The following is a 23,437-nucleotide window of genomic DNA, read 5'->3' as shown; positions in this document are numbered from 1 at the left end:
GGGAGTGAGAGGAAAAGGGAGGGGAGGAGGGGGGAGGGGAGGAGGGGGACGGGGAAGAGGAGGAGAAGCATGGGGTTGGGGAGGGGAGGGAAGTGAAGGGAAGGGAGGAGATTGGAAGAGAAGAGAGACCGGGCATATCTAAAAAGATGGAGAACCAGAATCAGGTACTGAGCCCATCTGACTCTTAATCCTTCTTCCCATTTCTTTCCATACGGGCCAAGTATTGAATGGTATCAATAACCATTTGGCCAATCTGACTGTTAAAATCATGAAAAAAAAAAAAAGGCACTGAACCAACTGTGCTTGCCCTCAAACGTGCTAAAATGACTCTAGAATCCAATCAGATGGCCGAAACGCCTCCTAACCGGCCCAGGTGACTCACATGTGTGTGAGGTCTACTTTCAGCCTTGCAGTGGTTGTCTAGATATTTCATCAGTGAAAAAGCCAGACTCCACAGCTGATTTCCAAGAAAAGTGAATCCAGCCTCCTCCCCTGTAACAGGCCCAAGCCTTGGGGATTAGTACAAGTAACTTGGGTTTGTTATAGTTTTCCAGCAGTTTAATGAAAATGAATCATCGTGGAGTACACGGTCCAGACTTTCCGAAGTCTACAGGCCAAACGGGCTCAGATCTCACTTGACATTTAAGTGCAAAGGGTTCGTGTTGCGGTGGAGGGAGAGTTCTCTTCCCCACCAGGAACAGGCAGGGGGTAGAAGTTTTCTATTCCCTGAGCGTGTTCACCAAGGGTGCCCTTTTACAGATTAAGTTACAGAGCCTCGGGGTTTCCTTCAGCCTTGGGCTATTTGGCTTCAGGCCTAGAGCCTGGGGAGTATCGAAGTTTTGTTTCCTTGAATGATGTGTTCAATCTATCAGCTTAAATAAGTACAAGATGGCAAGAGAATCGGCCAGCAGGCTCTGAGGAAAGCATAAAAACCAACTGATCTTTTCAGGGTTGGCCCTGGGAGTCCTACCTGCTGGGTCCCCAGACTGAGAGGGGGTAACTTTTAAAGCAGAAGCATTTAGATAGAAGGGTCATTAGAAACAAATCCAGAGGCAGCTCATGACTTAGATACTGAGAAGCACACAAATGCAGCTTCAAGGTGAGAAAGAAATGCATGAGAAGGGCTCCGATCTACCCACAGAGACTCCTGCACTCCTGTCCCGAATACACCCCACTGGAGACTCTGATGGGATGGAAGAGAAGACAGGGGAGAGGCCTGTGGATGGGGTGAGGGCCTTAACTCAGACGGCCCGGGTTCGGATCCCAGCTCTGCCACTTCCCTAATACCTGTACCACTACATTCTTATCTGTAAAATAGGAGTAATTCCCACCTCCATGAACTGCGAGGACTAAATGGGACTTGGATATGAGAAGATGCTTGGTGCCTGGCTCACGGCAGCTGTGAACCTTGGGGTGGGGATGTACTTAAAAGGACGGAGGAGGGGAAGGAAGCGGGAGGAGGGGAGGGGAGAGGAGCTCTGTGGAGCAGAAAGCTGTAGAAATAAGCCCTGGATTCTGTTCCCCACTACACCCCCCAAGCCCCTTCAGCCCCACGTAAGAGAATGTCTTTTTTTTTTTTTTTTTTTGTGCTGTACGCGGGCCTCTCACTGCTGTGGCCTCTCCCGTTGCGGAGCACAGGCTCCGGACGCGCAGGCTCAGCGGCCATGGCTCACGGGCCCAGCCGCTCCGCGGCATGTGGGATCCTCCCGGACCGGGGCACGAACCCGTGTCCCCCGCATTGGCAGGCGGACTCCCAACCACTGCGCCACCAGGGAAGCCCGAGAATGTCATCTTCTTCCACCTTATTCTGCTTACAGCCAAGCCGGGAGGAAGTTTAAGGCTGTAATCAAAGCAACCTGGGTTTCAAAACCCAACTCACTTCTCCCTCCGGCTGGGGCAGATCTGTTGGCTATGAAGACGTCAGAGAAGGAATCAAATAATAACTAGACTAGAGACAAGGCTACCATTTCCCATTTTAATTTATAAGGACGACGGTTGCCAAGAGCAAAAAGAAAGATCATGTTTTCTTCTTTTATCATGAGATGATAAAGGAGAAAGCACGGAACCAATTACATGTATCAGCAGCACCCTCAGCTCCACTATCCTTTACCATCTCCTAGTCCAAACCACACTTATAAACTAGGAAGGCCTAAAACCTCCGTCTGCAAGGTCCCTAACGGTTCTGGGATTGTCCGAGGCCACACCCCTAAGGAGAAGAATAAAGGAGGCCCTAGATTTTCCATGACATGATACTGTAGGCATGTTAGCCTGAGCCCACAAAGAATCTTATTTGGTTTGAGATGGGAGAGTGCAGTGGCTAAGACAGAGGCTTCCAACCTTGGCTGGATATTAGAATCACTGGAGGAGCTGTTAATAAAAATCTCCACGCCCCACCGGCTGCACCCAGACCAGTGAAATGAATCTCTGGGTGTGGGATCCAGGCATCAGTGTGTTTTAAAGCTCTCCAAGTGGTTCCAATGAGCAGCCAGTGTTTAGAATTGCTGGGCTAAGAGCCTGGACTTTGGAGCCAGACTTCCTGGATTCAAACCCACTTCAAATGTCACTTCCAAATGCATGGCTGGGATATAATCTAAGCTGGATAAATGTTAGTTGTGACTATGACAGTATTTTGGAATAATAATAGCCGTTTATAATGGCTAGAATCCAATATAACACAGAAGTTAAGCCTGCAGGCTCTGGAGTTTCACTGCCTGGCAAGGGAGGGGCCAGGGTGAGGAGAGAGAGGCTCCTGGGGGCAAAGTGTAAGGGGGCGTTCACTCTTGGAGTCCCATAGCTGCAAACCGTCTGGGTCCAAATCTTGGCTCTGCACGGGACTAGCCATGTGGCCATGGGCCAGTGATTTACAGTGATTTATTCATCTGCAAAATGAGGCCGCGTCATGTATGCAATGAAGGTAAGAGTTACAGAAACCTCATCAGGTTGGTGTGAGGCTTACACTGAAATAACACATACAGAGAAGTTAGCAGAAAGCTTGAGGCACACGGTAAGTGATTAGCTGTTGATGTGATGAGGAGGAAGACAGGGATGGTGGTGTTACTTAGATGGTGACTTTAAGTAACAGCAGTCCTTCAGATCCGTCTGGGGCTGTAGAAGGATTTCGAATTCCATGACAACTGTGGACCCTCTCCCCACAAAATTCCCAGATCTACATAATTGTGCACATGCCTGCTGGCAGTCTGCAGAAAACACAGATGGGGGCAGGTGGACACACAGGTCCAGGACCCTTAGCAAATTCTCCGCCATGGCTCATCGAGGGTAGTTCCTGGGTCTTGAGAACCCTGACTCCTCTGAGCCCCAGGAGGCAGCAGCCTTTCCAGAGGCCACCTTTAACCACACCAAGACTCCTTGGTCATGCTGCACTGAGATGGCAGGAGTGGAAACGGTCCTCAGGAATCCCACTCTCTGGATAATCAGGACTCGTTCCAAGGTCCTTGGCTTAGGGAATACATAGGACCAAAGAAGAGTGGCCCTAAGGTTTTGGTGTTGGTGAATTTGTTGTTTTCCATCCTCTAGACCTGCACTGCCCAATATGGTAACCACGAGCTATTTACACATAAATGAATGAAAATTAATGAAGTTAAAAATTCAACTTAGTCACGCTAGCCACATTTCAACTGCTCACTAACCACGTGTGGCATGTAGCTACTGCACTGGGCTGTGCAGACATAGGCTATTCCTATCATGGGGAGTTCTCCTGAGCAGCACTGCTCCAGACCAGCAGTCAGCAGTCACCACCAACCCCCCACCCGCCCCCAAATCCAGCTGTGGCCCATTGAGTTATGGCCTGTGAGCTAAGGATGCTTTCTATCTTTTTAAAGGGTAAAATCAAATAAAGAATATGCAAGAGACCTACGTGGCCCACAAGGCCCAAAATATTTCCTATCTAATTTTTTACTGGAAAGTTTTCCAACCACTACTCTAGACCATGTGTACCTTGAGAGTGAGGTTTGAGTGGGATTTACTTGTCCTGCCCCACAGTTTGTACCAGGGACTTTCTGCTTAGCTGCGAACACTTGTGTAGGGGTTGCTAAAATGGGACTCACCCCCACCTCAAGCATAAAGACAATAGATGCTACATTCTGAAGAGACCACCATGCAAGCATTTGAAATTAGGTGACTGAAAACAAGTTGACTATTATTACCAACCTCAAGGACCTAAAAGGATGGAGTAGAGGTTGAGAGGATTCTAGGGAGCAACAAAATAAATAATGATGGCTATGGGTTAAAACCACAGAATAAAATAAATACCAATGAGCCCATACTGATAGAAACGAATAAATGAGTAAACAAACGAATGAATAAATAGGGGAAAAGGGGCTTCCCTGGTGGCGCAGTGGTTGCGCGTCCGCCTGCCGATGCAGGGGAGCCGGGTTCGCGCCCCGGTCTGGGAGGATCCCGCGTGCCGCGGAGCGGCTGGGCCCGTGGGTCATGGCCGCTGGGCCTGCCCGTCCGGAGCCTGTGCTCCGCAACGGGAGAGGCCACAGCAGGGGGAGGCCCACATACCACAAAATAAAAAAAAATAAAAAAAAAATAAAATAGGGGAAAAGGGACTTTTCTCTTCAATTAATCTAGAGGGAATGATGGGACTAGAAATCACTTTAGACCAACACTATAAATAATAATCCTTGTTGCAAGACTCATTGAAGGATGGTAAGAACTGTGGGCAAAAGTCTGATGACAAATGAGATATTTGCATAACCTCAAAGTAACTTCCCAGAAGACACTTACTAATTACAGAGAATAATGCTACCTCTGCACAGGAGGAAGCTGGTAGATAGCACTTTAGCTGAGTGATCAAGGTCAACATGCCTAGTAATAAGAGACTGGCATCCTGTACCCCCTGATATGATGCACCGAGAAGGACACAATGTCATTTCCAAGTTATTCTTGACAAAAATGTCAAACTCAGTCTAATCAGGAGAAAACAATGACCAACCCACACTGAGGACTATTTTATAGAAAAACTGACCAGTGCTCTTCAAAAGCATCAGGGGTATGACACTCAAGGAAAGACTAAAGAACTCTCACAGATTGGAGGAGACTAAGGAGATGTGACAATTAAATGCCACATGGGACTCTAGGTTGGATCCTGGACCAGGATATGACATTAGTGGGAAAACTAACAAATTCAAAAATAGTCTTTAGCAGGTTAGTTAAACCATGTTAATTTTCTGATTTCAATCATTGCACTATGGTTGTATAAGGGGAAACTGGGTGAAGGGTCTACAGGGGCTCTGTGTACTACATTTGTAACTTTTTTCTACCTCTAAAATGATTTCAACATAAAATGTCTCTTTTTTTAAAAGATGTTCTGTCTTCTACCACCAGTCAGTGCCTCTCATGCACATAGTCCAAATAATTTCTCTGAGCTGTACACAGCTCGCCTGCCTCCCGCTTCCTAAATCTCACTCACAAACTCTGGCTACTTTCACCCATGGAAGCTCCAGAGAGACAGCAGCACAGGGTAGACCAGGTGACAGCTTCAGGATCAGATTGACTTGGGTTCAAGCTGCAGCTCCATCATCTACCAGCTGAGCCCTTAGGTGTTCCCCTGGCTGACTTCATCAGTTCTTACGACACCTCCTCCTAGAAGCCCTCCCTGACCACCTGCGCTAAAGTTCCTTTTCCCTACACAATCACTGTGTAGCACTGGTTTTAGTTCCTTAAGAGCACTTATACTCCCTAAAATGTGTTTGATTTCCTGAAGGGCATGTTCACGCTGTACAGCGTTCTTGCTTCCTTACCTTTTTACTAGTGTGTTGTCTCCCCACCCCCATTCTGTGCCAGAACACAAGCTCCTCAAGCTTTGTCCACGGCTGTATCCTTGGCTCCTAGCCAGGATCAGGCCTGTGGTTGCTGCTGAGTACACATTACAGTGACTGGCGTGGTCCCCTCCCCTCCTGTGGTTTTCCTTAGCATTTGGCTCAGGTCCTGCCCAGCACAGGTCTCGATGCGCCCGTGTGAACAGGACAAGGGGTTGATGACTTACTCATAAAACTCTGCTGCTGGCGTGAACTTGTACTTGGAGTACGTGGTATGGTTGCCCAGCACGGAGCTGTTGAGGAGCTTGGGGTCGGTGCAGTTGGGGCTGTTCCAGACATGGCCGCAGTCAGTCCAGGGCAGGTTAAGGGTGAAGGAGGAGATGAGGTAGTAGAGTGACCAGGCAATGATGACATTGTAGTAGAAGCCAACGTAGAGTGCAATGAGGATCACAGCGTAGCCAACTCCTGGGTGGGGGGCAGAGGGGGTCAGGCAGGGGCTTCCCCAGAACCACCTCTCCTGGGGAGCTGGCTCCAACCGTTGCACTACCCGACCTCCCACACCTCTCTTTTTTTCTGTAGCAGATTGTCGGAGCCCTAAATCCCCTAGGGCCCCACCCCCCCAATCCTTTGCCTGAGGGCTTTCTCTTGCCCCTGGAGCCCCTTCTGTCCACTCATCAGGCAAGGCGAAAGTGCCAGGACATTTAATGCCCCAGGGAGCAGCCGGGTCAGGTGTTGGAGCATAAGTATCCCAGCTCCCCCCACCCCTTGGGCAGGATAACACTGAGGCATGATAACATTCTCTCCCAGCAGAATGAAGCCCCTTGCCCACGGTGGAAAGGCACGTGATCCATTTATCATGTCTGCCATGGGAGCAAGAGGGGAGAGTAGTGGTATGTGTTCTGGGTACTTGTGACACTACTGTGAGTTTTTCCCATTCAGGAAAACAGACTCCCTCTGGTTACTCAGCTGTACAGGCTGGACTGGAACCCAGATTTCCAGACTTTCTAGGCTAAAGCTGTTCCTGACACCCCCAATGCGTTCCATGTAACTCTGAATGGTGGACGCGCTTGACCTTGCCAATAACTGTAAATCTCGAGAGAGTTGGTCTACCGCAGATCCCACCTTTGGAGCAGATTCTCCAGGGGCACACAGTAGCCTTTTAGAACAACCTTTGACTCCCCCAGATTCCTTCTTTACCTTTGAAAAACGGGCAGATCTTCCACACGGTGGCTGCCCCTTCCCGGTTGTACTGGCCCAGAGCCAGCTCCATGTAGAACAGGGGCATGCCAGCGATGATGAGAAACAGGGTGTATGGGATCAGGAAGGCTCCTGGAAGACACAGAGCAGAGCGTGAGCCCCTAGACCCCTGCCCAGCCTTGGGCCTGCCCCTCAGAGCGTGTGGAACCATGTCAGCCAGAGCTGTGAGGGTCCTCATTCATGTCACCCGGCCACTTCTCAAGGGATGTCTTGTGGTAGGTAAATCAGAGCAATGAATACAAATAGCCATAACATAATAATAGTTATAGCAGTAGTCATAATCATAATCATAATCATAATCATGAGGTTCTGTGCTCAAATTAGTAAAATCTGTGTTCATCGAAGCTAAACAGGTTTGGGCTTCCCTGGTGGCGCAGTGGTTAAGAATCTGCCTGCCAATGCAGGGGACGTGGGTTCGAGCCCTGGTCTGGGAAGATCCCACATGCCGCGGAGCAACTAAGCCCGTGCGCCACAGCTACTGAGCCTGCGCTCTAGAGCCCGCGAGCCACAACTACTGAGCCTGCGTGCCACAACTACTGAAGCCCGTGCACCTGGAGCCCGCAACGAGAAGCTCGTGCGCCGCAACGAAGAGGAGCCCCCACTTGCCGCAACTAGAGAAAGCCATGCACAGCAACAAAAGAACCAAAGCAGCCAAATGTAAATTTAAAAAAATAATTAAAAAAAAAAGCTAAATAGGCTTGCTTCTTTCAGGATTCTCCTAGCCTTTGATACACAAGCACAAGCTGTGACGGGCTATGAGGAAGATCAGGTGCAGCCTTTACCAAATTAATTTCAACATAGAACCCTTTCTTTCATGAATCACAACTCTGGGGAATGCCAATCACCCCAAACCCTTCCTTTTATAGGTAAGGCAATTGAGGCCAGAGAGGGAGAGACAGTGCCCAAAGTTACGTGTGACTGAGTTTTCATTTTGCTCATGTCTGTATCAGTTTAAGGTCACCTCGGGTTTTCCCAAACATGACCTCACTGGATTGTCCTTAGTCTCACATCAGCTCACAGAAATAATCAGAGAGGGTCATTATTTCCGCCCAGGGGAAACTGAAGGCAGAGAAGGGAGTTGAATTGGTTTTGTTTGCACTGTTGCTAAGTGACAGAAGCAGGATTCGCATTCATGTTTTCCAACCATCAAGCTCACTCTGTTACTGCTGGCTGAAGGTAAACAAACACTGGAGCAAAGAGGCCAGAGGCTCAAGTCTCTGACCAGGAAAGATGTCCACTCAGAACTCTGCCGAAGCTACAGGGAGCCCTTGGCAATGGGCAGCAGCAAATCCCTGGGAAAATTCCTGGTAGCATTAGACACGTCTGAGTTCCAGAGACGGTTCTCGGTATGCCTGGTAGCCTGGGGTGAGCTTAACGGGCTCTGACGCCGTGAGGTGACTCACAGGGGTACTTGCCACGTCAGCCTAGGCTGCTCCTTGGCCTGGTGCAACCGGAGGTGGCCAGGCCAGATCCACACTCCTCCCGCCATTGGCCTTTGGCTGAGATGTCGTAACCTTGGAAATCAAACACTCTCTGACCCGACCACACTAGGAGAGTGCAGAAACCGGGAAATACGTAATGATGATAATATTAGGAATATAATATTCCCTACTGTGTTCCAGGCACTGTGTTCCATGCAATGTCTCATTCCATCTTCACAACAACCCTAAAAGTATTACTACCGCCATTGTACAGATGTGGAAACGGGGGCACCAGGCTAGCAGAGAATTGTGGCAAAGTCACATGCACCTAGGGTCAAACTCCCCCAGCTACTCAGACTGTCAGTCTCCACTTTCCTCCCAGGGCTTCTCCTCAGGAAGCCCAGGGCTCTTAGGGACAAAGCATGAAGTTTTGGCCGCAGTGCTCTGAGACCCAGTCCTTCTGAAGCAGGAGATGGACCAGCAGGTTGGGCAGTAGGGAAGGAACCACTGGAACATGAGTACCTCCTATGTATCAGGCAGGGCACTGGGCACTGGACATGTGTGATCCCATTTACCCTACCCAGAAACCATCTCAGGTGGCAACTGCTATACCCATTTTTCAGAGGAGGAAACTGAGGCTTAGAGTAATTAAGTGACTTGTCTAAGTTCACGCAACTGGTCAGTGATAGATCTGGGATTTGGGCCCAGGTCTGCCTGGCTCCAGAGCTCCAGAGCCATTCCCAAAATATTCTGCTGATTCCAGAATATCCCAGCCTCGATGGAGGACATGAGTCTGCATAGAGGCTTGGCGGAGGGTGATCTGAAACTGGGATTCTGGGGCCAGCTGAGCCAGCTGGTCTGCTGGTCATGGGCTGGTCCAAGCCTCCAGCCCCTGCTCCAGGCTGGACTTCTTTGAAATGGCCACATGCCAACCTCTCTCTTCCCCTCCTCATTTCTACTCTCAATCTCCACCCTTCTCTTTCCCCACACAGAGAGGGCTAGTCTGGCACTGGAACCCACGTCTGTTCACGCTGCTGATAGCAATGCTGGTGATGCTGATGGAGGTCGGGGTGGTGGTGGTGACGGTGGAGCTGGTGAAAGTAACAAGTACCATTTATTGAGCTCCGTTATATGCCAAGCCACACACTAAGTTTTTGCATAATTATCCCTTTAAAACCATCCCTGAGAATTACCACCAATCCCATGTAAAAGATGAGGAAACTGAGGCTTAGAAAGGTCAAGATGCTTGTCCAAACTAGTAAGTATGCTTGCTTGGCTCCACATCTGGATCTGTTGGAGCCCCACTCTGCCTTGTGGCCATCTGTCACTGCCCTTGGGGGCCTGGAGCCAGAGAGTAAGGGAAATAGATATATTAGCGTATTTAACAGGCCTGAAGACTGAAGTCAGTGGCCCAAGGGACAACAGGGAAGGAAAAAGCCAGATCTTGGCACCGTGGTTTGCCGCTGTCAACTAGATGTTCTTTTCTACAACCAGAGGAAAGAGCAACGTCAGCCAATTCACCAAGGATCTCACATTGGCCAGTTTTCTCAACTCTAACCCTCTGGGTGGCACTGCCAACAGGTTGGTAAATTGCCCGGTTTGAGATTCTTCTCCTCTTGTGCTGGCTGGGGGTTCCAGTGGAAGGACAGGAGGAAAGATTATGGGTCTGCACAAGCCCAAGACTCTTCCAAGTGCGTTTGATGCGGGCCAGCCAAAGCTTCAGGTGGTAACAGATGGGGAACGTTCAAGAATGTTGGAATGGCTGAGTATGAATGAAAACCAGAAAGCTGCCCAGTGGCCAGTGTCTTATTCTAAAAGAGGACATCGACCAGGGAGATGGCCCAAGCCCCCTTGCAGAAAGATCTGGAGGAAGCCAGGACAGAGCTGAAGAGTCAGAAAGAGGTTTCGGGGGTGCCTGAGGTCAGCTAAGGATGCTTCTCCTAGAAACAGCCCTGCAGCAGCTCCTGGGACACCGAGGCTGGTTGCAAACTGCCTAGAAGGTACTGCTCTGCAAGGTCCATAACTGCCACATTCCCACGGCCCTGCCTCATCTCCATGCGTGGCAGTGTCAGCTTCATCCAGCCTCATGCAGCCTCATGCAGGGCCAGAGAGCTGAGAACCTAAGGAGCTACAGGCCCAGAATCCTGGCTCTGGAATGCTCTGGCTGGGCTGACAGGGGCAGACCTCCTGAGGGTCTCAGCTCCTAGGAGTCTCCAACATCCACACACGTACACAGATGCACACCTGTACGTCTCCATGCAAAGGTACACACGGATTCTGCACGTCAACACACTCACACGAACACAGGAAGAAAAGACTGTCAACTGCCAAAGGGACTCCAACCCGTGGCCTTTGGATGAATTCAGTAAGAAAAGCATCTGTCTGGCACACACTGCCTGATGCCCCACCATTAGAGAGGAACCCTATTGGTCAGAGAGGGGTTCTGGACTCCTCTGTGCAAATGTCAAGTCCTCAGAAAAGGGAAGTCAGTGGTCACTCAGTTCAGAGTGGGAAGTGCTGGAGCAGACCCCTGGTGGGTGAGGAGGACCCCGGGGGAGGGGACGGGATGCCTGTGGGAGGTGGTTCAGCAAGAGGAGGTGCGGGCCAGGCCTGGTGGGGGTGTGGAGAGACTGTGATCAGGGAGGGGCTGCAGGAGGGACAGGAGGGTCCCTTGAGACCTCACTGGACCAGCTTCCCAGTTGGTGGAGGGTAGGATTCCTCAAACTGGCCACATCCCGATATATTAAGAAGTGAAAACCCACAGAACTGCTCGCCTGGTGCCTGTAGCTCAGCTATGGGTTGTTACTGCCTGTGGCTTTCACCAGAATTCCAAGAAAACCTTGGTCAATGCCTATGGTAGCCAGATTTGTCTCTGCTCCCCAGGTACCCCAAGGGTATAGACATCAGGGTGCAAAAGAAGGTGAGATTTCAGTAGAGACAGGGCTGCAGAATTGGGGACTAGAGCACCCCTGGCGACTTACCCTGTGATATCTACATATTTAAAGGTGACAACTCAGGCCACAGCTGTTAAACCAAACCTGCTCTATCATCCTACCTTGACAACTCAGCATGGTTCTATTATAAAGTTCAAATCTGGAATGCCCAGTTCTTGGGGCTTTTCGCTGGAGTGTGGAGGCCTGGGGGGAGCCTGCACCCTGCTTCATCCCCACCTCAGCTCCAACCAGCAGTGAGGCCTTTTGCACGTACGTGTGGACTCTTGTGCCCACATGTCTAAGCTCTGTCCACAGCCTCTGCAGACAGGGGGCCTCTGGCTTCCCCTTGGGCCTGGGGCTGTGCAGGCCTGTAACACAGTCCAGGCTGGGGAAGCAGGGTCCAGGTAAGAGGACCTTGTAGACTGGAGTGCGTGGATGTCGGAGTGTTTGGGCCAGGAATTCCGGAGTCCAGGTACCTGGAGTTTGATGGGGGTTAGAATCAGTGCTCTGGGTGGGCAGGCCCTCTCAGCCCTGGCCTGGGTGAGGCAGAGAGGAGGGCAGAGCAGGGCACAGGGCCCCCTCTGCTCTCCAAAGCACAGGGCCCAGGGCAGACCCCCTGTCTCTGCTCTGGGCTCCTGACACAGAACTCCTAAAACCCTTGTAACTTCCTGAGTGATGGGGGTGACAGGAGCATCTTACACAGAGCTCCTAAATCCCTGGGAATTTTCTGGGTGATAGGAGGGTCTTTTGTTCTAATGAAGCCACTCTTGGTGGGCTTCTCGATGGGGGCTGGTCCCCAGAAAGATCAAGCCATGATTAGAGGCTTAGGACTTTCAGCCCCAAGCCCACCCTCCAGGGAAGGAAGAGGGGCTAGAGATTGAGTTAATATTGATCATGCCTTTGTGAGGAGCCTTCATAAATATCCCTAACGTAGGGGGTTTGGAAAGCTTCCGGACTGATGCACTGGTGAGCACATGTACGTAGTAGGAGGGTGGCGCACCCCATCTCCACGGGCTCAGACGCTCCTGCACTCAGGACCCTTCCATACCTCACCCTCTGTGTACTTCTTCACTTGGCTGTTTACCTGTACCCTTTATAATATCCTTTATAACAAACTGGCAAATGTTTCTCTGAGTTCTGTGAGCTGTTATAGCAAATTATCAAACCTGCAGAGGGGGTCATGGGAACCCCTGATTATAGTCGGTTGGTCAGAAGCACAGGTGACATCTTGACCCTTGTGACTGGCATGTGAAGTGAGAGAATTCTTGTGAGACTGAGCCCTGACCTGTAGGGTCTACACTAACTCCGGGTAGTGTCAGAATTGAACGGTAGGACACCCACCCCAAAGTTGGAGGATGGGTTGGTGTTAGGAAAAACCCCACATATTTGGTGTCAAAAGACTGTAGAATGTGTACAAAAACGGAGATTTCCTCTTACCCCCTTGCCTCGATCTGAGGCAATCCTGGCCCCCAACCATGCTATTTATGGCTTTGTGACCTTGAGCCAATGTGACTTCTCTGAGCTTTGGCTCCCCCTTTGTAAGGGGAGATAATACCTGCATCACTGGTTTGCTGTGATCATTAGAGATAACGGAGGTGAAGCCCCTGGCATTGAGGTGCTCTGTAAATGGGAAGCATGTCCTGCCATCACACGTAAGAGCAGTTGGCATGTGCCTCTGTAGACTGGAAACCACAAGCTAGGGATCTCCCGTGAGGCTGACGGGGGCCGGGTCCTCTGCAGAGCACAGCACGGAGGCTCCCAGCACAGAAGGATTTTGAGGCAAGTTGCTTGGGCAACTCATGCCCCCATCCCAAGTGAGGCTGGCTACTGCTCCTCGTGTCCAAACAAGATTGCTGACCGCGAGGAGTAGATCCAAGGATTCCCTCAGGCCACAGCCAGCCCCATGAGCAAAAAGGGCTCCGCAGTACTGCCCAGATTCTCCTTCAAGAATGAAGGACCTGTTCCCCCGCAGATGGGACTGCTCAGCCCTCGGCTGCAGCCCTTTGGGAACTGCCTTGGCTGAAGCCAGCTGCCTCGCCCAAGGCCGCATTCCCTTCCCAGGGCAGCTGGCATCCAATGACCAATGGACCCTGGGGCATACAGTCCTGGCCCCCTCACCCCAACTCAGGACCAGTCTGAAGGGCCATCCCAGCTTCAGAGGACACCATGGTCAGCTGAGGCTTTGCTGACCCTGGCAGCCCAACCTCTCCGTCTGGCCAGCTCTGCTTCCTCCCTTCTCCTAAATCCCTCTCCCTGCAGCCTCCACCTACTGCCTCGTTCTGTCCTCCAGAACAAAACAAATCAGACTTTTCCAAAGCAATCCTTTGTGCCCGTTGGGTGCCAGGCGTAGGGTCCCCCTCTGAGTCTTTGCCAGTGGCCATTTCTGTAAGGAACCATGCCTGTTCCTATAACAAATCACGCCCAGGTCATTCAAGTTCTACCAAGTGATGAGGACCGGCTTTTCTGGTCCCACAAGGGGTTGCTCCCTCATCTTCACTTTGGGTTCTTCCAGCAGATCTCTGGATCCTAGCTCTGAGAGCAGGACAGTTCCATGAGGAACTGTCATGAGGAAACATGCTTGCTCCTCTGGTGGATTAAACCCCACTCCTCTAAGGAGGTCAGTGGGGGTGAAATTCAGGGAAATTGGAGTTGAGGCTACCCCTCCTCCTGTGACAATTCTCCCTCAGCGTCAACTTTGCAGGATCTGACTTGATTCTTACTAATGAAGCTCCTCGAAGATTCTGGTTTCCCATCTCTTCCATCCTGGTCTCTTTAAGAGGAACAAATTACAGGGTGTTTGCAATGGTCAGAACTATATTAGAGAAGGAAATATAACTCACAAAGAACAGAGTGGAACCTCACCTCCCTGATTTGGGATATAGTACCTCCAATAACAGAATTGAAAATGACATTAACTTGTAGAATATCTGTAATAGACTATGAGCTCCCTAAAGGCAGGGATGGCCTTTTGCTCATCTCTATATTCCTGGCATATGACGGGCATTTAGTAAGTGGGTGTTTTTGTTAAATAAATGGATCCCGGCAGTGACTCACACAGAGGATGCAGCTAATGAAAGCCCCGGGGCCTTTCTCCACTTGTGCTGTGGCCTAATCCTTACTTAGGCAGTTGGGTTTGGGACCACAGGGCAGGATGTAACATTTATCCCTATGAAATCCCACCTTGTTGAAAACAGTCCCTCTAGATCTTTTTGGCTAGCTCAGAGCAATGGGCCAAATCATGCTGGTAATGCCAGATCACGGTCTCAGCTCCAGCCCCTGATGAATGCCTCATTCCTGCAAACTTGTTAGCCGAAGGGCCATACCAGCTGGCTGGCTCATGTACATCTGAGCTGAACAATCAGCATCAGGCTTGGCAAGCTCAGGGTGTAGATGGCCCCCTGCAGCCAGGCCCAACGTGAGGGCGATGAGTTTGCAAACTCCTGCTTTTTGTACCCGTCCCCGCCTCTTGCTTGACCTCAAGAACCCCAGATATTTTGGCCAAGAGGATTCCCAAAGGTCTGTGGGTACCTGAGACCCTGAGCTCACTTGAGGAAGGAAGGTAACCCCATCTGGGACCCAGAACTACATATCTCATGGGACCCCATATAGGAATGTTAATCCCCATTTTCCAGGTAGGGAAAAAACAGTGGGATAAGGTTAGGCTGTTAGAAATCCCAGGCCCAAGTGTGACTACTTTCCAGCCTTATATCCCTTCTAACTTCCTCTTAGAATCAAATCTGCTCCAAAATCAGGACCCTGCCCTACTCCTGTATCTAGCCTGGGTCTAGCAGTTAAAAATCATTGAACAATAAAAATAACAGCAACAACTTCATTTACTGAGCCCCTACTATGTGTCAGACACTGTTGTAAGTACTTTGCTTATATTATATCTAATGTCATATCACCCTGTGGGAAGAGGCAGTCACCTTCCTCTTCTGCACAAGGAAAATGAGGTCCAAAAAGGACGAGTGCCTTGTCCGAGGCCACACTTCTGGGAAATGTCAGGCTCAGATTCAAACTCAGGTCTGTCTGAACCTAAAGGACATCTTTCTGACAGCTCAGAGCTGTCAGCCGGACACATCTCAAACAGAAGCGTTCATTTACAAAGGATAATTCAGAGTAGCCTCTTCCGTGGCAAGGAGACAGACACGGGGACTCGATGGATCTGTCCACTCCTCCCTGCGGACCAACACAGGCCTGGCCCAAGACCACAGGAGCGGAGGACCTTGGAAAGAGCCCCACTGGCACCGCCTCCCTGTTTGAGAAGGTTCTGAACAAAGCCTTGGAATTTCCAAGAGTGGCTTTCCTGGCTGGAAGGAAGCCACTTGCCCCCGTGCATCCCAGCAGCTGGCTTATGGGAAGATGTTCAGACAGGCTGATCTTTCTCAGTAATTCATTCAAAGAATATTAGCAAAAAAAAAAAAAAAAAAAAATTAGCCAGGGGCCTAAACTATTGGTACCTTTATCATTTCAAAACATCCTCCAGTCTGGGCCAGCATGAACAGCTGGACTTGGAGGTTACCATGTTAATACTGGCACCAGAAGAGAACACAGCCTGTTAAATAACAGGGTGCGTGAGTCCTGGCTTGGGTGCAGTGCTGAGCCAGGCATTGGAGAGGGACGGATCTTGGGGGTCATCCAAGCTCACCTCCAGCTGTAGTGGGGAACTTGAGCTCAGAGAGTGTGACAGAGATGGGATTTGAACTTGGGTCTTTTGGCTGCTTCTAGAATTACAGGATATCCACCTCCCAACCTGCTTGCCCATCTCTAGGGCTGAGTTTATAATTGCTGGATGAGAATTGATCCACAAGGAGCAGCCAGGAGGTCTCAGCAGAGACAAAGCCCAGAAGGAGCCAGCCAAGCATCCCCTGGAGGGGTGCAGAGTAAGTTAGAACAGGAGCTGCCTCAGACTCTGAGAGGTGGGGCTGCACCGCTCTATTGTGCCAGCCATAGACACCCTAGCCAGAAATGGAAATTCACTCGTATAACTTCCCCACCCCGTAGCCTGCCAGCCAAGGTCTCCATAGCCCGGCCCCAACTTGCCTCTCCACCCTTATCTCTCCCGGCTTGCCCTTCAGCCAGTCTACACTCCTAATCTCAGAGATGATTTTTTTTTTTTTTTTTTGCGGTACGCGAGCCTCTCACTGTTGTGGCCTCTCCCGTTGTGGAGCACAGACTCCGGACGCGCTGGCTCACGGGCCCAGCCGCTCCGCGGCATGTGGGATCTTCCCGGACCGGGGCACGAACCCGTGTCCCCTGCATCGGCAGGCGGACTCTCAACCACTGCGCCACCAGGGAAGCCCCCTCCTGCATTCTTGCACAACTAGTAGACCTGTTCCCTTCCCCAGGCTTGTCCGTGCTCCATCCGTCCCAAGGAGCTGAGTTCCAACCACACAGCTCACTTCCTCCGAGTCTTTCCTAAGCAGCCTCTCCTCAGGCCTTTAGAGCACATGACACCTCTCCCATCCATCTCACGCATCATCCCAAGGATGTGAATAAGAGGCAGCAGCTATCTTTACTGAGGCCGTACTTCATGCCAGGCCCTCCACAGCATTATCACGTTGAGTCCTCACAACAACCCTCTGAGTTGAACACCATTGTTTCCATTTGACAGATGAGGAAACAGAGGCTTGGAGAGGTGCCCAATGTCACACAGCTAGAAGTTGGAACCCAGGACTCCACAGCCAGGGCTTCTGATCTCTAGATGCCAACCCCGCCTCCCACCAGCACAGGCTGCCTCACTTTGTTAGTTCCCGCCGGTGGAGTCAGGGGTTCTGCTGTTCCTGGGTAGCATTAGGTCTCTCAGGGCTTGAACCATTGCATTCATTTTTTTCATTCAGCAGAAGTTTGTCGGGCACCTTCTACCACATTGCCAGGATCTAGCCCTTATCTTGGGCATTAGAAATACAGGCATGAAAAAGCCACAGTCTCTGCCCTCAATGTGCCCCAGTCTGTTTGGAAGACAGACCCACAAAGAGACAAATGGCTCAACAACTCAGGATGGGTGATGTGCAGGGCTAGCAAGCCTAGGAGAGGGAGCTTCTGGCCAACTTCACCTAAAAATTGGAACGTGTGACAAATGTGCTGTGTTTGGTGCCCTGGGCGCCTGGTACAGACTACCTTGCATACAGCAGGCATTCTCAGTTGGTGGCGGTGGCCAAGTGAGCGGACAGTGTCAGTGCAAGCCCCAGAATATCCATCTAGCTGATGTGTTCAATTGGCCATCTGGGGTGCTTTTAGTTTCAACAAATACTTATAACAATGGAAATGATGTGTAGCGCATGACAATGAAGCCCTTAGATGACTAGAGCTCCTGGCAGGCAGAAGTGGTGGTTAATACATCTCGGTGACCCCTGCAGAGCCTAACACTGTACCTCATGCCAAGAGGAACCCAATAAGTATTGCTGATTAATGATAGAACCTTCTGCTGTCTAGGGACACGCAGCCTCAGACAGTCATGGAGGACATGCTAGATAGAGTGTCCTAGGTTCTCTTAGTCTGTCTTTCATTCCTCATCTCCCTGTCTGCTAAAAATACAGAGAACCTGCGTTTCCTCCCTCCTTGAGTCCAAAGGGCCAGAATGCTTAAACCCGACCAGAAACTCTTGAGAAGCTGCAGCAGTCAAACGAGGAAAAGTTTCACCGCTGGATCATCTGTTTTCCACTCCTCACCCAAAGCAAGTGTCCAGAGTACACACTGAAGCAATCAGCAGGGTCCCAGACCCTATGGAACAAGGTCATGAGCTTTCCCTCTAACTCCAAACCCTCACCCTACCTCCCTCTGACCCCCTGGAGTCCTGAGCCAGAGCCCCTGCCAGGCAGATGGCCCGGTGGATAGACAAATGTTTCGGTTGCTGGTGCCCCCCCCAACTTTGCCGACTTCTTCCTCTGGGTCATTTTCCCAGGCTCTCTACAGGGTACTCCTGAGCTTATCCCAGCAAAGGGGGAAGGTCTGGGGTGGTTTGGGCAAAAGCTCTCAGGAAGGAGTTAGGGCTTTAGGCCCCAGTATCCTGCCCCCTCGGCTGCTTCCCCCAGGACTCTGCCCCCTGAGTAGGCTATAGTTGATTTCTAGGCTCTCATCCCAGGGCAGACAGTAATTGGTCACCCAGCAGGGGGAGGGGGAGAGAGCCTGGTTGCTGGACTGGGGTCTCCTCCAGGCCCTCCTCCCACTCCACCCTGCAACGTTGCCAGGACCCCAGGAGGTAGAGGCTTCATCCCTTGGCCTCCTGTCTCAAGGACCAGGCCAGTTCTTGGTACCCACTGATGCAATCCCGCCTAGGCTGTGTGCTCTGGTCCCTCCAGCCAAAGGACCACCAACTTGAGAGTGGAGTTCTCTCTGCCACTAGCTTCTCTTTATGCTTCTCTGTTCCAGGGTTTCCGTCCCCAAGGGAGCAGGGTCTCCCAAGTGCCTTCAGGGTACCCAAGTCCTTTATCAAACTTGGAGCACTGGAGTTAGGGTCACCGTGGGCACCTTTGGCGCCCAGTCAAGAGCTCTCCAGATCTCCACCTCCCTTCCTGCGGACCATCAAAAGGTCAGAGTTCCTCACCCAACCTGGTCCTTCCACGCATGCGCCTATCACTGTCCAAAGTCATGCCTCGATTTCCCTGTTCCACAGGGGACTCCTTTTTCGGTGAGCCCTATCCCGTCCCTTCCTGCGTCCCAGACTTGCCCTTCTGCCTCCTCTTCTCCTCCCGTGTGTATCCCAGCTCCTCTCCCGGCCACCGCTGTGGACTTTAGGTAGCCTCCCAAGTACAAACCCCCAGCCCGTCAGGGGGCTCTCACCTCCGCCGTTCTTGTAGCAGAGATAGGGGAAGCGCCACACGTTGGCCAGGTCTACGGCGAAGCCGACCACCGACAGCAGGAAGTCGATTTTCTTGCCCCAGGTCTCCCGGGGCTGCTCGTCTCTGTCGCGGGACGCCAGAAGGCACTGGACGCCGTTGCGCTCTTTCACCACCAAGAGTTCTGCAGCTTTGCGCTTCTGCTGGGGCTGCTCCGACCCCGGGCCCGCCCCGCTGTTCTCAGGCTGCACCTGCGGGTTCATCCGCGCCAGAAGCATGGGTGCGGCTGGCGAGAGGGGGTGCGGCTGGAGAGAGGGGAGTCGGCGCTCCTGGGAGCACGCCGAGGCTCTGCTGGAATCAAAGGAAAAGATGCAGTCACTGGGCCCTTCCACCCTGCCTGCGCCTCCAGAGGCCTCCCGGGAGCGCCGGCATACTGTGGTCGGCGCGCGCTGAGCGGACGCAAGGTTTCTGGAAAAGGGCGCGCGTCTGTTGGAAAAATTTGGAAGCAGAGGTAGTGGGGCGCCCGACTGGGACGGCATTTCGAGGTGGAGACCACCCCTGCCGCACTTGGGATCCTGCTAGGCACCCCTCAGCTCTTCCCTCATTCACCCGCTCTCTCTTGTCCCCAAACGGCGGAGTTTGGACACGTCCAGGCAGAGGTTTCCCAGGGCGGTGACCCGGCCGGGTGCAGCTGGCTGCCCCCTACCTTCGGCTCGGGTCTGAGCCACGTCCGAGAGCCCCAGGAGTCTCCCGGGACAGTTATTACCTCTGCACTTCAAACTCGCTGGCACCCTAGCTCTGCGCATCCCAACCTGGACCTCCCCGGCACACCTAGCTCGGTTCCGCGCGCAGGGCGCACTCACGTGTTCGGCGGCGACGGGATCCCGGCTGCCGTGCGCCCTGCCTTGCCTGCTCCGGACCCGCCTCGCCTCGCCAGGCTGTGGGGCGCGGGCTGGGGCTGGGCTCCGCCGCGTGGCGCTCGGGCGCGGCCCGAGGAGCTCTGAAAGCGCGGGGCGGCCGGCGGGGCGCAGGCTGGCTGGTTCTGACCGCGCCGGGCGGGGGCCGGGCTGGTAATGTAGCCTGCGCCCCAGGTAACGCGCCGATTGCATTAACCCAGCGCCGGGCCCGCTCTGTCTGGAGCCTGTTAGCGCTAATGGAGACTGACAGCGCGGCCGGGCACGGGCAGGGGCGGGAGCGCGGCGCGGGCTCGGGGGACGGCGGGAGTCCCGCTCCCGGCGACTCACAGGACCCGGGCGCCCATTCCCGTTCCAGCACGCACTGGGACACCAGACTCAGCTCCTGGGGGCACCGGGCTCTGACCTCTGACTATGGGAAGAGAGCGAGACTCTCAGAACTAGGATCTGAGTCGCGTTTGAGAGGGGACGGGGAAAGGACTGGGGAGATCAATGACGGTTCAGTACCAGCTCTGTCATCCGCCGCAGGCCACTTAAACTACCTGGCAGGAGTTTCTCCACCAACAAAATGGGAATGTTCTGTTCAGTGCCTAGGAAGGCACACTGAGGGCCTGCAGGCCATTGGGTGGGTTTTGTTTAGCTGGCTCGAATTGAAAGGCCACAACTGGGCACTTACTGCTTCGTCTGTTTTTTATGGGCAGGCTAGCAAGGGATTTGAGGTTGTGACCCCTGTTGTATGAGGCTTAGAGTCGCTATTCATTCATTTATTCACCCATTCATGCACCCCTTTGCTCACGTGTTCCTACATATGCCTTTTATGTGCCAGGCACTGTTCTAGGCTCTTGAGATACATTAGTGGACAACTCAGTCAAAAATCCCTTTAAAAAAAAAAATCCCTGACATGATGGTGTTTACAATCTGTCAGGGGGAGTCAGGGGAAAACAAGAAACATAACAAGTAAACACATTATTATATAGTATATCAGAAGGTGATCTGTACTATGAGGGGATAGGGAGTGCTGTGTGGGGGGAGGGTGCCGTTTCAGTGTGACCAGGGAATTTGAGAAGGCGACATTTAAACAAGTAAAGGAGTGAGCCATTTGGACCTGATATTCATTCATTCGTTTACCTATTGGTTAATTTATTCATTCATCAGTAGATGCTGATCACCTGCTATATGCCTGAAGCGTGCTGGCTGGTGGAGCTATGGAGATAGTCCCTGGCTTCAAGGAGCTCTCAGTCCAGTGTGTAAAGAGTTGATCACAAATCAGCGTGGTCAGAATTTGTTGTGACCACAAGGGTGTGGAAATTGGGTGCAGCTGAATTAGCGAGTAAGGGGTGGGGTGGTGATCCAAGAAGGCCTCACAGAGGTGACAACACTTAAGCAGGATAGGTAGGAGTTTGAATAAGCCCAGGCACACCGACCTTTCTTTTGTTTAAACATTCCAAGCTCAAACCCATCTCGGGACATTTACACTTGCTGTTTCCTCTGCCTGAGTTGTTCAGGTCTCAGTTCAGTGGTCCCTTCCTGACCACTCAAATTGAAAGTGTATGCCCACTCTCTATCACATCACCCTATCATCCTGTTTTATTCCTTTCATTACATCACTATCCAAATTTTAAAATTTGTTTATCTATTATATGTCTCCTCTTGGTGGCTTATGAGCTCCACGAGGGCAGGGACCTTGGCTGTCCTATACACTACCATATTCCTAATATCTGGAATATACTAGGGCATCAGTTATGTAAGGTGAATGAATTAATGGTGGTGCATGAGGGTGTTTAGAGCATTTTCATCAGGGCGACCAGCATGACAGATGTCCTCTGTGAAGGATGCAGAGAGAAGAGAAAGGGAAAAATAGTGGGGTGGTGGGTCAGCCTTGGCCTTCTGGAGGCTGATGGTCAGAGAAAGGAGGAGGTTTCAGGAGGAAAGCCTGGAACCACGCCCATCAAGGACGTTCATCTCCTCTGACCCATGGACCATTTTGATAAGCCTGTGAGGAAAGCAGGAATGGTATCATCTTTCCATTCTGGGGGTCAGGAAACTGTGGCTGTGAAGTCTCACAGGTTGGAAGTGACAGAGTTGAAATGAGAACCCAGGTCTCCTGGCTCCCAGCCTGTGTCTCCTCCACCAGCTTATGGATGGAGACACTCAGAATCTCTCTGGGAGTCATGTTCCCTTCCTCTCTTCCACCCCATGTCCCATCCAACTGGTCCTGAGAATCCCACCTTTAAACCTGCTACGAAGCCCCATTCCCACTGCTGCAGCATCCCCATAGAGGGTCCCCACCCATCGCCTTCCACTGCAGCAGCCTCCGCGCTGGTTACCCCGTGTCCAGTATCTTTCCAGCCACATGATATTCACCAGCTGCCAGAGCCTTTTCTAAAACTCATCTGATCACCTCACTCTTCTGCATAAAACTCCTCTGAGAGACAACAACACGTCAACGTGATTTAATTAACCCTGGATTTGAGGTAATTTTATTTTCTTCTTTATACTTCTCTTTATCTGACAACTTTTCTACAATGAGCATTTGATACTTACACAATCAGAAAAAAGATAATTTCTTAAAATCTTCCAATCTTTCCAAGATAATATCAAAACACCTTCAGCTGTACAGGCAAGATTCTGCCTGCCTATTTAACCACATCTCTTGCTATTCCAATTCTCTCCTCATTCTTCTTAAAATTCCTTTACCATCTCCAAAATGTGCTTTATTCTCCAGCAACATGAGAGATACTCAACTATTAATGGTTCCTTGGACACCTTGTGCCTTTTTACACTTCTGGATTTTTAAGTAGGCTGTCCATCTTCCTCTTGTCTACCTGGAGAACTCCTATTCATCCTTTAAAATCTCAGATGTCACCTCCACTGTAAAGCCTTCCCCGATAACCACATCCCACAAGGGAGTAGACTCCTCCTTTATATTGCTTTGTATTTTTGCCTAGTACTTTATCTGTGTGACTTCCCTACTAGGGAAAAGGACAGTACCTGATATATCCTGTTACACAGCTTGCACTCCAGAAATGTGGACACAACAGAACTAGGAGAGATCTCAAATGTTGGTTGGGTTTGGTGTCTTTGGTTGGGGTTTTTTCTGTTGGATTCTTCCAGAAACAGAACCTAAAACAAAGAATTGAATTCAAGAAGTTTATTTAGGAGGGGATACTGGAAGCACTGATAGAGGAGGGGGGAGGTAAGAAAGGGAAGGAACCCAACAGAGGGGACGTTAAAAAGCAGTTACTACCAAATGTAAAATCGATAGCTAGTGGGAAGCAGCCACATAGCACGGGGAGATCAGCTCGGTGCTTTGTGACCACCTAGAGGGGTGGGATAGGGAGGGTGGGAGGG

The 23,437-nt window shown here is 51.3% G+C and overlaps 1 protein-coding gene across 2 annotated transcripts in view; it reads right to left on the bottom strand.

The window, feature by feature from the left end:
• The window catches only part of SLC6A2 (solute carrier family 6 member 2), a 37,874-nt gene extending 18,369 nt beyond the window's left edge, over positions 1-19,505 (bottom strand). The window contains exons 1-3 of one of the 2 annotated variants that reach the window (XM_007110270.3): positions 19,177-19,505; positions 6,981-7,112; positions 6,011-6,248 (exon numbers count right to left, since the gene is read on the bottom strand). In XM_007110270.3, coding sequence (XP_007110332.1) covers positions 6,011-6,248; positions 6,981-7,112; positions 19,177-19,450 — 644 coding nt within the window. In that variant the 5' untranslated portion in view covers positions 19,451-19,505. The remainder of the gene's footprint in view (positions 1-6,010; positions 6,249-6,980; positions 7,113-19,176) is intronic. The other variant, XM_055079082.1, reaches the window with a different exon arrangement.
• Positions 19,506-23,437: the final 3,932 nt, after the last annotated feature.

Source organism: Physeter macrocephalus, chromosome 17 (genome assembly GCF_002837175.3).
Source record: "Physeter macrocephalus isolate SW-GA chromosome 17, ASM283717v5, whole genome shotgun sequence".
Lineage (NCBI taxonomy): Eukaryota > Metazoa > Chordata > Mammalia > Artiodactyla > Physeteridae > Physeter > Physeter macrocephalus.
Note: the sequence above shows the minus strand (reverse complement) of the source record. Positions and strands in the feature narration are given on the sequence as shown.